Below are 12,661 nucleotides of genomic sequence, written 5' to 3'. Positions count from 1 at the left end.
AGATTAAATACTCAACCCAGAAACACGAGCTCGTCTCTTTAGTCTCTCTGTAACCCCAACCTCCCCTTAATCTTCCCAAGGAGGAGCTTCTCCGCCCCCGTTGCTTCCTCTCACAACCGCCGCCTTCTCTGCCCTCACCGTCAAATCCTCTATTGCAGATCTAATCCTCATTCGTAAACCCGACGACCAATTCGAACCTTGGAGACGCTCAATCGTTTTCTCCCGCCACCCATTAGCTGACTTAGCTCCCATGATCCAAGCCAGCTCTAGAGCCGACGACTCTGTCCCATTCGAGATATCAGTGGAGAACGCGCTCAAGCTCCTTGACGTTGCCAACGCAGCGTCGTTAGATGAGATTCTTCGTGCCAACATAAACATCGTCGCCATTACTAGGAGCAGGTCTCGTCTCCGCCTAAGACACCTCCTCCTCCTCTGCCTTCCTCTCCTGACCCCCACTTCCAACTACGCCTCCTCCACCTCCATTGTCTAAATTTCTTTTTCTGAATATTAATTCAAGAAATAATGAAAAATGAAATCCAACTTGTGTCTGGTTCTCCAAACATTCAATAAGATTGGAGTTCTCTAAATCCAATTTGTTTCCAATCTAATCCAAGTCAATGTTGGATACTAATCCAATCCAATTTTTTTTTTTACAGAGTCACGGTTCCCTAAAGGCGTTGTAACCCCAAGAGATTAATAGGCCGGCACATGTGAAATGGTCAAGTCCTACATTGCAGCAGCATTGCAGCAGGGCGTCTAATCCAATCCAGTCTGGTATGCCAAACACGGCCATATAGTTTACATGACATGCCAATAACCATGGCAACTCAATATCTGTGTCCCACCTTATGCGAGGTATATCAACGTCATATATATGATAGAAGGACGTGATGTTAAACTATTTACAGCATTAACTACTCTACTTGATATGAGCTTATTTCCTGTTCCTGGTTGGTTGCTTGTAGCATCTAACATCGTACAAGGTAATTAATTGAGTATAGTATATAGTATGATCTGTCATGAAAAGAGACCTTAAGTAGCATATAGTAGACCTTGTATAGCATGTAGTATATAGTATTATTATGCGACTCTAGGCTGAGCACAAGGGTTGGGGTCAAAATAATGAATTGAGGGCTTGAGGCAGAGAGAGCTGAGAGGCCGTGTTTACAAATCTTTTGGACACCTCTAAAATAATTGTGGCTAGCCTCTGGAGGTTGCAACTTGAAGAGCAACTTGAGCATCCCATGCCACATCCCAACCCTTTCGAAGTTAGTTTTTATTGTTGCAACTTTCTTCAGAACAATTTGAACCAGATACAAAAGGATCGAAGGGGACTGCTCATGCCCTCACGTTATGAACTCTGCAATCTAACCACATAGATTGTGTTCCTTGACCCTTGTGATCGATATAACACGGACTTAGAAATACCTTTTCACTTTCGATTGATGAAAAGGAAGAAATTGACCAAGAAAAATTAGTGTGGCTTTGTTTTTATTGTGATTTTTAATTGGGGGTGTCAAATCCATTGATATTACTCTTTCCAAAAAAAACCATTGATTTAAGGATTTGTATCAAAAACTATCTTTTATTTCGGAAATGGCCAATAAGGTACTCTGAAAAGGGTTTATAACTTTATATAGGAAATAAAAGTGCAAAAACAAAAATACAACTGAGGGCCCAAAGAGGCCCTAGCCTAAGCAATCCAAAACTGGCCCAACCATGGAACTGAAAACATTTAACACGCAAGGGTAACATTGTCTTTTCACAACATATCCAATCATCTCTTGCAATTATCCGAACATATCCGACCTTTTTATGACTATAATGTAAGGGTTTGAGATCTCTGAACTCAGTAATACGCTCAGAAACGCGCCGTAAAAGGCCTAATATGCGCCGAAAACGATTGAATACGTTCACGTGTATTACTGATAAGACCAATTTACCCCTATGTGTGTCTTAAAGTTGGGCATCAAAAAGAATGAGCCCAGCCCATATCAATCTCTCACTACGCCATTTGGTTAGGGCATAACAGGCAAAAGCAAAAGGCCTAAAGTGCAGTGGGTGCTTGATTCAAAGCCCTCAGCTAAATCAAAATTGGGAGAGAAAACGAGAGAAGCCATGGGAGAGAACAACAGTGGCAGCGAAGTTCCGGCGAACCAGACGATCTACATCAACAACCTGAACGAGAAAATCAAGCTGGACGAGTTGAAGAAGACGCTGCACGCCATGTTCTCGCAGTTCGGGAAGGTTCTGGATGTGCTGGCCTTCAAGACTCTCAAGCACAAAGGCCAAGCTTGGGTCGTCTTCGAGGACGTCTCTTCTGCCGCCAATGCCATTCGCCAAATGCAGAGCTTCCCTTTCTACGACAAGCCCATGGTAATTCTTAACTTTAATCTTACCACTGCTCTTAATTTTGAATTGAATTGTTATGTTTCACCCTAGCTACTGTAAATTTAGGTATCAGAGCAAGGAATTTACAGCTTCGGTTAATTTGAGGTGTAGTTCATATAGAGAAGTATTAACTTAGTTTGTTGTTGAATTAAACTGCTATGATGTGAGTTTTAGGTGTCTGTAAAATGCAGCTATAGGGATTGGGGTTGGTTGAGCACAGTTGATTATGATTGTTCATGAGTATGCACTTATTATTAAGGAAGCATGTGTGCCATGTCGTCCCATGAGACTAATCATGTGTTCTTTACAATTGTTGTATATGATTATGATCAATATAAGTACTGGTTTCGATTATCTGATATAGTTTTGTTGATGTTGGTTAATGCAGAAAATACAATATGCCAAGACAAAATCAGATATAATAGCAAAGGCTGATGGTACTTTTGTTCCACGGGAAAGACGAAAGAGGCATGAGGAGAAGGGTAAGGACATTCTGATTTTCTCTTCGCTTCCTCTGGTAGATGTGTACTTTCTTCTTGGCTATTAGTGTCTGAAAAGCTTGCAGTGAAGGTGTCAGACTGTCAGTTATGTGATTGGTTTGTTGTTCTGTTGTGTCTATCATTCTCTTCGCCTGCCACATTTTGATGATGATTGGGGGTTAGAATATCATGATAATCATTCAAATCGTCTTACTGATTAAATTTACACATCCACAATCTATGTCTTGCCACATAAATGATGCCGGGGATTTAGAATATCATTATAATCTACTTATTAGACTAACCAATTAACCATGTCAACTTTTATGGATAATGGAGTGACATATGCAGTTCCCATTCCCTGCATATTTTTGTCTGTTTTGTCTCTTGTTTGCATGTATGCATTATTTGACTATCTTATAGTATGATGTTTTGTTTAAAGAAGCAAATGCTATATATATTTATTGTGGATATATGGCTTCATATAGCTCAAAGCTCAATTTTCTGCAGGGAAAAAACGGAAAGAGCAGCAGGATGCTAACCAAGCTGGAATGGGTCTCAATCCCGCGTATCCCGGTGCCTATGGTGGAGCACCTCCGGTAAGAATCATGTCTTCTGTTTTAGGAGAAATTGCTTCTTCAAGTTATCTTTCTGTAAACCTTAATTTTTCATTTGGATATCTATCTGTTTAATGTATATATTCTTCACGTGGCCTTCTTTGAGCTGAAATACTATTTCAGTTATTTGTGCTAGTGTTGGGTAGTTTGCATGTTTATAGCACAATACACAAATCATTACAATGAGGAGAAATCAATGATTATACAATTCACACAAGTACCTCTCATAAAGAAATTAATTTTGTTCGTTGATAAAGGGTCATCTGATAAGAGAAAAGGCACGGTGATGGAATTGTGAAATCAATTGTTTAATTATAACGAGTTCAGCCTTCCCCATCTGACTGGGCTTGAATATTGTACTACCCGTTTAAATGTCTTTAGGCTTGAGCATTGCTCTGTTGATAAGTAATGAAACCTTTACCATATGTAAACTCATTAAGCTCTGTAGGTTTGGTTGAATTGTTAGCACGATGCACTTCTAGGAATTACATTATAAGCATCTTCTCATATGTGAGTTTTAACCCTTTGGCCAGGTACAGCTCTCCCAAATACCATATCCTGGTGGTGTCAAAGTGCCTGAGGCCCCTGCACCACCAAACAACATTCTGTTTGTTCAGAATCTTCCTCACGAGGCAACTTCCATGATGCTGCAAATGCTCTTCTGTCAATACCCTGGTTTTAAGGAGGTTAGAATGGTGGAAGCTAAGCCAGGTATTGCTTTTGTGGAGTATGAAAATGAGATGCAATCATCAATGGCAATGCAGAACCTCCAGGCTTTTAAGGTGACAGCGCAAAATTCAATGTTGATTACATATGCAAAGAAGTAGACAGTACGATTTAGGTCTTTGCTATTCGGATGGACGAAAGTTTCAGTCCTGGATCCACTAGTTATATTGGTTTAGTGATAAATGCTTCAAATGTATTAATGTTATTGGGATATGTTCAAGAGGGATATGTTTAGGGTGACCCTTTGACATTTCGAGTTTCCTTTGAGTTGGATTTTGTTTCATGTAATTGTAGTTAGCTTGTATCTGAAAGCAGGTTTTAAGTGTTCCTTCTTGATAATCCATGAATGGGGACAGTCTTGCCCATTAAGATGTGCGTACAATTATGCATTTAATTTGTATGTTTTTGGTGCACATCACGTCAGTCCTTTTTTTTTCTTGGTTTCTTCATTTTCTAACAAGGGAAGATCCAACCATGAAGAATCCAGTGTTCGTCATCTGGTTTGCATGGTTCAGCAAAAGTGTGAAACAATTGAACCTAGGGGTGGGACGGGACGGGGCGGGACATGATGAGGTTAATTTCACGTCTCATCCCACTCGGGATCAATCCCGGATCCGGACGGGATTGGAATAGGATCGGGCTTATCCCATCTTCTCGAACTTTAAATAATAAATACTTAATTTACTATTAATAAAATTTTAATACCAATTATTGTAATAGAAGAAACATGTAGATTGTTTCAAATATCATTTATCATCTACTTCGATATCATGAGTTTAATTATTATAAAATTAAATTAATCATTCAAATTATAGCGTTATAGATATTGTACATAAAAATTCTAGTGTTATCATACAAGAGAAACATATATAATTATATATTATATATACGATTATATAAGTTTCGATTGTTAAATTTATAGAAATTTATAATATACAAATCGTCTTTATTTATATCATATAACTCAAATCATATATTAATGATAAAATTAACTGGGACTTGTTTATCTTTAGGAAATGAAGCAAGGTCCAAGATTTATTCTTTGAAGTTAGTCATTTCCTTATCAAATGCATCCAAGATGTTCTCATAAATTATAAATGTATGATGATGATGAAATATTTGATGGTTAAAATTGAAATGAAATTTAAAGCGGGACGGGACGGGACATATGTTTTTAGACTTCTGTCTCGTCTTATCCCTATGAATTTCGGAACGGAATCGAGATTTTGATTTTTTATGCCCACCCATTGAACCTATTATGCTGCGTACAAGTTGATAAATCCAAATAGCTATGATGAAACAGATCGGTAACATTACAGAGGAAGGTACACTCAATTTTAGGAAACATTCTTAATTTGATGCACTTTCGTTCTTAATTCATAAAACCTTTATTTTAGGCCGAATTTGTTCACACACTCATAATCTCAGTATTACATCAAACTCAACGATGTCAGTTAGGTTAATTAACCAATTAGACTATGACTCACTTATAATCCTGTGATAATTCTTAAAGTTTCATTGGCTCGGATAAAATTTGTTTATATTTTTAGGATCTCCAAATTTTCTCACTTGACCTCTATGTATATTGAATTATTAAATTACATATATATATATATATATATATTAAGAGTACATATATATCTCTTTACATAATGACGATTAAGGACAATATGTATATAAAAAGAGATAATTTTATAGACTTTATTAAATTCAATAAATAACATATTGTCGTATTTATTAGTTTTCTTATCTATATTTATTTCCTAATTTGTCTTCATAATTAAATTTATATATAGAAGAACTAAAACTATACCTAAGATCGTTTATGTGACACAAAACACTATTAATAATTTAATATAATTTTTTAATTATGCAGAATAATGCAACACTAATAGTTGATTTGATTATAATTAAGAGTTTAACACAGAAAAAATTAGTATATAAACGTCAGTTTCACATGCTCACAAATAGTTCAAATGTTCTGGTCAGCTGAAATCATGTTCTACATATATCTCCAAAGCGAGGACGCTTGACATATCCGAAAACTTCAAAGAGTTGGATAAGGGTAGAGTAGCTATAAATGTTTGAGCACACATACCATAATATAAATATATAATTACAACTACTTATTGAAATAATGTACCACCATTTATAAACAAAAAAATTCACTCAAGATAAAGGGGGCTCCCGGTTTTTCAAAGGCCTCCATATACCGAAACCCTAGGTTTGGTGTGCAGACGATGGCGTAGATTCACTCAGTGCTGGCCGAAAGGCATCTTCTGGTGTAGTTTCATCTTGGGGAGTGAACAAAGATTGAGTGTGGCAATGTATGGGTCACAAAACCTCTCGGCAAAGGATCCTCTAGCGATCTCGACGTTTCAGGCAACGTTCGTCATTTGGAGGGGTGAAGCTTGAGTTTGTGAGGCGGTGGAGCGGTTATGTTTCTCTTTCAGCAAGATGACGTTCGTTAGGTATCGGCAAAGAGCGTTTTGAGGACCGCGAGGGGATGTGTAGTGAGCAGATAGGTATGCTGAGCAAATTTGACGGTCTCAGTAGCAACACTCTTATTTTTTTTTGTTCATACTCAATTTTCTTAAGGGGATTTCTATTTGCACCTCTTATTTGCTGTTTGTACCTCAATTGCTAAATAAACCTCCTAATTAATTTTAGCTTTTACAAATAACTAAATACACATCTTCTTATTTATCATAATATACACTTGTTCCATTAATTTCTACCAGGAAAAAAAAAAGCAAAGAAAGATCTAAAATCCATCTTTGAAACTCAACAACAACATGTAATTTCCCCCCAACTAATTCTTCTTCTCCTACATCGTCCAAGGGTTTCAATTTCTTCCCATTTTGAATTAGTTCTTCATCTTAAAAAAATTAGTTCTTCATAATTGTTAAATATCAATTTGCACCCATTGCAATCAAAGCTCTAATAGTCGTTGACTACTCCGATAACGACAATTCCCATCCCTGTCAAAGGGAAAATTTGACTAATAAATTTAGATTTTCATGAATTTGACAAATTTTGAGAGTTTGAAACTCAACAACGACATGTAATTTCCCCCCAACTAATTCTTCTTGTTCTCCATCATCCAAGGGTTTCAATTTCTTCTCAATTTGAATTAGTTCTTCATCTTTAAAAAAAAAATAGTTATTCATAATTGTTAAATTCCAATCTGCACCCATTGCAATCAAAGCTCCAATGATCGTTGACTACTCCAATAACGATAATTCCCATCCCCGGCAAAGGGAAAATTTGACAAATAGATTTAGATTTTCGTGAATTTGACAAATTTTGAGAGTTTTAGTTAATTTGGGGATTTGAGATAATTTGAGAGGTGAGTTTTGATCATTGTTTGATATATATATATATATATATATATATTCCGATCTGTATTTTCCACATTAATTGAAAAAATCAAACTTAAATAGAAAGATTAAAGATGTATAATCAACAATAAAAATAAAAATAGAACCCCCGCTAAATTTCTACCCCACCAAATGGCTTGTAGTGGAAGCTTTAAAAAAAAAAACTTGCTGCGGACTCTTTTAGAATCCCCGCCTCGCTAAATTTCTATCCCACCAAAGAGCTTGTAGTGGAAGCTTTTAAAAAAATAAAGCTTGCTGCGGACTCTTGTAGGTGAAAGAAATTAAAACCCCCCCACTCTTCCTCGACTCCCCTTCAAAGCCCGCCTCTCCCCATTTCATCAACCGCTTCACTAAAAATGGCGAACAAGCTCAAAGTCGAACAACTCCGAGACCAATTAGCCCAGCGCGGTCTCAGCACCGCCGGAACCCTCCCCGTCCTGGTCCGCCACTCCCTCCCTCTCCTCTCCTTATTCTCCAACACCTCACTATTTCTCCGCCACTGATTTTTACACTCCCTGCAGGTTTCGAGGCTCGAGTCCGCTCTCCTCCAAGACACCAAGCCACCGCCACACGACGGCGACGGTTCCGTCACTAGAAAGCGGGGAAGGAACTCCAATGAAGACGACGGTTCAGCCGCCGCCGCGTCGGAGAAAATCAAGGCCACTGAGAAATTCCGGAGTATGAATGTCAAGCAACTCTGCGAAGAAGCAGGTCTTCGCGGAATTCCGGCCACTGGTTCCAGGAAGGAGCTACTCCAGAGGCTTTGTGAAGATTCGGAGAAGGATTCTGATGACATTGCTGGAAGAAGTAGAGGTATTAGCTTTCGATATCTGTGTGTAATTTGAGATATGTATATACTGCTCAATTTTAGGTTAACTTATGCTTTATGCTGCTGCGGTGGTAGTTGTGGCGAAGGAAGAAGAGAATGAGAGTAAGGAGAAGATGGTTACTGCTACCAAGAAAGGTGCGGCTGTGTTGGATCAGTGGCTACCGGATCACATTAAGACACATTATCATGTTTTGCAAATGGTGAGTTTATTGAGTTATGTAATCATTGTCGTGTTAATATTTTGACTTAAGAAATCGATTGCATTTCGTGGTTGGTTGTGAGAACTGAGAAGTCGTGTTTTTGGTGCAGGGTGATGATTTGTATGATGCCATGTTGAATCAGACGAATGTTGGCGAAAATAATAACAAGTTCTTTGTGCTTCAAGTTCTTGGTGAGTATCTTTTTCCTTTCGGCATTTTGGATTCATGTAACGGTTGACAGGTTGGACATTCCAGGTTATTAGATTGTTGTAATTTGAAGTGATGTCAATACGAGTGGGGTTGGGATGGTTGATCAAGCACAGGATATCATGTTCACCAAGTTATATGTAAACTATAAATGACTTCAATACATAAACTATTATCTGCTCCAATTAGTCAATGCCCTTATGCCATTGGGATATTACAGAAGTAAATATGTATTTATCTTTCTTTCTGAAATAACATGCAGAATCCGATGATGGTGCTAGTTTCATGGTTTACTTTAGATGGGGGAGAGTAGGTGTCAAGGGTCAAAACAAGGTACTAGGGCCTTATCCCCGAGACCGTGCAATCGCGGAATTTAAAAAGAAATTCTCTGAAAAAACCAGGAATGATTGGTCCAAACGAAAAACATTCGAGTCATTCCCAAAGTGCTATGTGTGGTTAGAAATGGATTACAGCGAAAAGGAAGACCTATCAGCTGTGAGTAACTACGATCATTTATTCCTTTTTTTTTTGTCCCCTGGAGCTACACTTTTGACTGTCTACTGAGGACGTTGAGCTGTATGTTCATTCATGTTATGTTTCTAATTTTTTTTTTCAAATTAAAGTCTGCTAAGTTCATTGCCTCAATATATAAGAGTATGGGGTGAAAGGGGAGGGTTGTTAGTTTGTTACAGTAAATTAATCTGCTTGCTCCTTAATAGCACTTTCTTTGATGAACAGGTACCAGAAAAAAGTGGCTCAGCTTTAGTACCTCAACCTGTGGAAACAAAACTAGATCCCTGTATTGCAAAGTTCGTATCTCTTATCTGCAACATTGCCATGATGAAGCAGTATATGATGGAAATAGGTAGGTAATGTCGTAAGGTATTGGTGTTAGAAAAGAGTTGATCATATCCTATAAGAATTACATCCTTATAATTCTATTTTGATACATTCAATTGATCAGTATAGTCTATCCGCTTAATTGTTCTGTGTGTTGGTGCCCTTATATGGATACTTTCTTCTTCTTCGAGTAGGATACAATGCTGACAAGTTGCCACTGGGGAAGCTGAGCAAATCAACAATTCTTAAGGTACGCTGTTGGCTTATGCACTGAAGTCTCCTCGGTTATTCTTCAATTTTGGAGTATAAATATCCGGTTGTTTCAGAATCAAGAATAATTGGGTTCGACCTTTATTAATTTACACAAAAAAATTTAGAACTTTATTGTTACTGTGTTTGTTTTGCTGCTAAATTCAAATTGTGCCCTACGTTTTTTTAGTCAGAAAGTGCAATGATATGTTTTTTTCTTTTCTAATTCAATCCAGGGTTATAATATTTTGAAGAGTATTGCTGATGTGATTGGTCATTCTAATAGAAAAACACTTGAACAATTAAGTGGGTAAGTACTCTCTCTCTCTCTCTCTCCCCCTCAGATGTAAAATTAGTTTTAAAAATGTAGAATTACAATTTTGATGTACCTCTTGCAGAGAGTTCTACACTGTCATTCCTCATGATTTTGGATTTAAAAAGATGAGTAAGTGCTCTCTCTCTCTCTCTCTCTCACACACACACACACACACACACAAACACTGAGTTCACTGAGCATAGGACATACCTAGGATACGGGTAACTCTTCATTTTATCTTATTTACTTTAATAAGTCTTGGACACCTGAATGGCTCAGGCAACTTTGTCATTGATACTCCTCAGAAGTTGAAGCAAAAGTTGGAAATGGTAATCCTTTTTGATATTATCTGTTATATGTTGCTATTTTTATTGCAACTTCCATGATTTGATATTTAACATTATTGTCTTTGTACACTGCTCTTGTAGCTAATCAGCAGTTTGCTATTTGTCTATGACAATAATTTGTTGCCTTTGATGATAAAAAAACATGTTTAATTCCTTCCAACTACTTGAAGGTTGAAGCACTAGGTGAAATTGAAGTTGCAACGAAATTGTTGAACAATGATGCTGGGACACAGGTATGTCTTGTTTTATTGTTATAATTTTATACACAGAGATATTTCTATGGTTATGGTTCTGACTTACACTTGATAGCATGCCATTTGCATCTTCGATTCAAAGTTTAAAGATCCAAGCCTTTTTTACTCCCTTTCTTCTCATGTTCAAAGATTATATATCTTCGCTGGCGATGCCTTTATGTGACGACCTCTTTATCATTGACAGTTCCAAGTAGTCTTACTTTCTTTTTCTTTTTCTTTTTGTATCTTTATTATTGTAGGAAGATCCCTTGTATTCTAATTACCAGAGCCTCCGTTGTGAGCTGACACCGCTAGGCGCTGATTCAGATGAATTTGATATGGTATGTAATAATAAATGCAGGGTGCAAGGGTTGCACTGTAATGCAAAATTTAGTTATTAACTGCTCAGTGTGCTCCGTAGTTTTATCTTTTGACTCTGTTTCTTTGTCTTTTCCTCTGGCTGATCTCAGGTTTCAAAGTATTTGCATAATACCCATGCAAAAACTCATTCAGGTTATGCAGTTAATGTCGTTCAGATTTTCCGTGCATCAAGAGAGGGTGAAGCTGAACGTTATAAAAAGGTTAGGATGAGATGCTCTATAGATTCCAGTTTGGAAATTTAGCAACTTTGATAAAATTTATTATTTATCTTGAGTGTCCCAAAAGTTTAGCATTTGTAACAGTCTAACTACAATATACTTCTATGAGCAGTTTTTCAGTATGAAAAATAGAATGCTTCTCTGGCATGGTTCTCGTCTCACAAATTGGGCTGGGATTTTATCTCAAGGTGATCCTTGTTTATGTATATATTAGTATCGACTTTTTGTGTGTGAGCTTTCATGGTACATGCTGTGAATAAATTATAGATAAGTGTACAAATTACATCTCATGGCTTCCCAGGTTTGCGCATAGCTCCACCTGAAGCTCCCGTATCTGGTTACATGTTTGGGAAAGGGGTTTACTTTGCCGACATGTTCTCCAAAAGTGCAAATTATTGCTATGCTAACAGTTCTTCTTCAGCTGGTGTGCTACTGCTTTGTGAGGTTGCATTTCTTTCACACTAAAAATATCTGGTACAAAAAGGTGTACCGCATCAATTATCCAATTATCCAGCTGTCGCTTTATGTGTAAATAAGATAACAAATTGTGTAACAAGATAACATTCACTTTTTTTTGCACGGATGTTGATTATTCTAATTAAAATTTGACAACTGAATTTGCTTCAGGTTGCATTGGGTGACATGGCTGAGCTTTTATCTGCTAAATATGATGCTGACAAGTTACCAGAAGGAAAGCTAAGGTTGTTTTTTCTAGTTAATTAGTCAATATATGAATGAAACTCTCTTCTTGTCACATTATTTTGGTTATCTTCAAAATTACAAAGCTAAGTCATGTATTGCATTAAGCAATTGACTAAGACTAATCATCATTATGGATGCTTGTGAAACCTAAATTTGCAGCACAAAGGGGGTTGGTGGAACTGAACCAGATCTTTCAGAGGCTCAGTTACTAGAGGATGGTGTCATGGTTCCATTAGGAAAACCAAAAGAGAAGCCGCGCAAGGTAGAATATTCATCTTAAATTCTTTTATTCTTGCAGGGATGGCATTCCTTTACTGTTCTCAATATCTTAATTCCTTTATGTTCGCGTCGCAGGGTTCTTTACTATACAATGAGTACATAGTTTACAATGTAGACCAGATAAGGATGCGCTATGTTGTTCAAGTGAATTTCAATTTCAAGAGATAACCTCTAGATGCTGGCTCCTTGCTAGCTTTTGTTAACATATTTAAATAATTTAATGCTTTCATCATGTATAATAGTTTTCGTTCTTTGGTACGGAAAGAA

General features: G+C 37.2%; 2 protein-coding genes across 3 annotated transcripts; both read left to right on the top strand.

The window, feature by feature from the left end:
* Nucleotides 1-2,053: 2,053 nt before the first annotated feature.
* LOC126783022 (U1 small nuclear ribonucleoprotein A) lies at nt 2,054-4,582 on the top strand. 2 transcript variants are annotated; one of them, XM_050508402.1, is made up of 4 exons: nt 2,054-2,376; nt 2,780-2,873; nt 3,381-3,469; nt 4,027-4,582. In XM_050508402.1, the coding sequence occupies exons 1-4, from the start codon at nt 2,119-2,121 to the stop codon at nt 4,312-4,314; spliced, it is 729 nt and encodes a 242-aa protein (XP_050364359.1). In that variant the 5' UTR covers nt 2,054-2,118; the 3' UTR covers nt 4,315-4,582. The 2 variants fall into 2 exon arrangements, with proteins under 2 accessions (XP_050364359.1, XP_050364358.1); XM_050508401.1 differs by having other exon boundaries at nt 4,021-4,582.
* Nucleotides 4,583-7,900: 3,318 nt separating this feature from the next.
* Nucleotides 7,901-12,661, top strand: LOC126783281 (poly [ADP-ribose] polymerase 2). The gene is made up of 18 exons (XM_050508722.1): nt 7,901-8,033; nt 8,115-8,406; nt 8,498-8,622; nt 8,732-8,813; nt 9,092-9,324; nt 9,568-9,694; nt 9,864-9,919; nt 10,155-10,228; nt 10,317-10,363; nt 10,514-10,563; nt 10,752-10,814; nt 11,075-11,155; nt 11,285-11,395; nt 11,526-11,601; nt 11,715-11,857; nt 12,041-12,114; nt 12,275-12,377; nt 12,470-12,661. Exons 1-18 carry the CDS (start codon nt 7,950-7,952, stop codon nt 12,560-12,562), a joined length of 1,914 nt encoding a protein of 637 aa, XP_050364679.1. The 5' UTR covers nt 7,901-7,949; the 3' UTR covers nt 12,563-12,661.

The sequence above is a fragment of the Argentina anserina genome, chromosome 2 (assembly GCF_933775445.1).
Source record: "Argentina anserina chromosome 2, drPotAnse1.1, whole genome shotgun sequence".
Lineage (NCBI taxonomy): Eukaryota > Viridiplantae > Streptophyta > Magnoliopsida > Rosales > Rosaceae > Argentina > Argentina anserina.
Note: the sequence above shows the minus strand (reverse complement) of the source record. Positions and strands in the feature narration are given on the sequence as shown.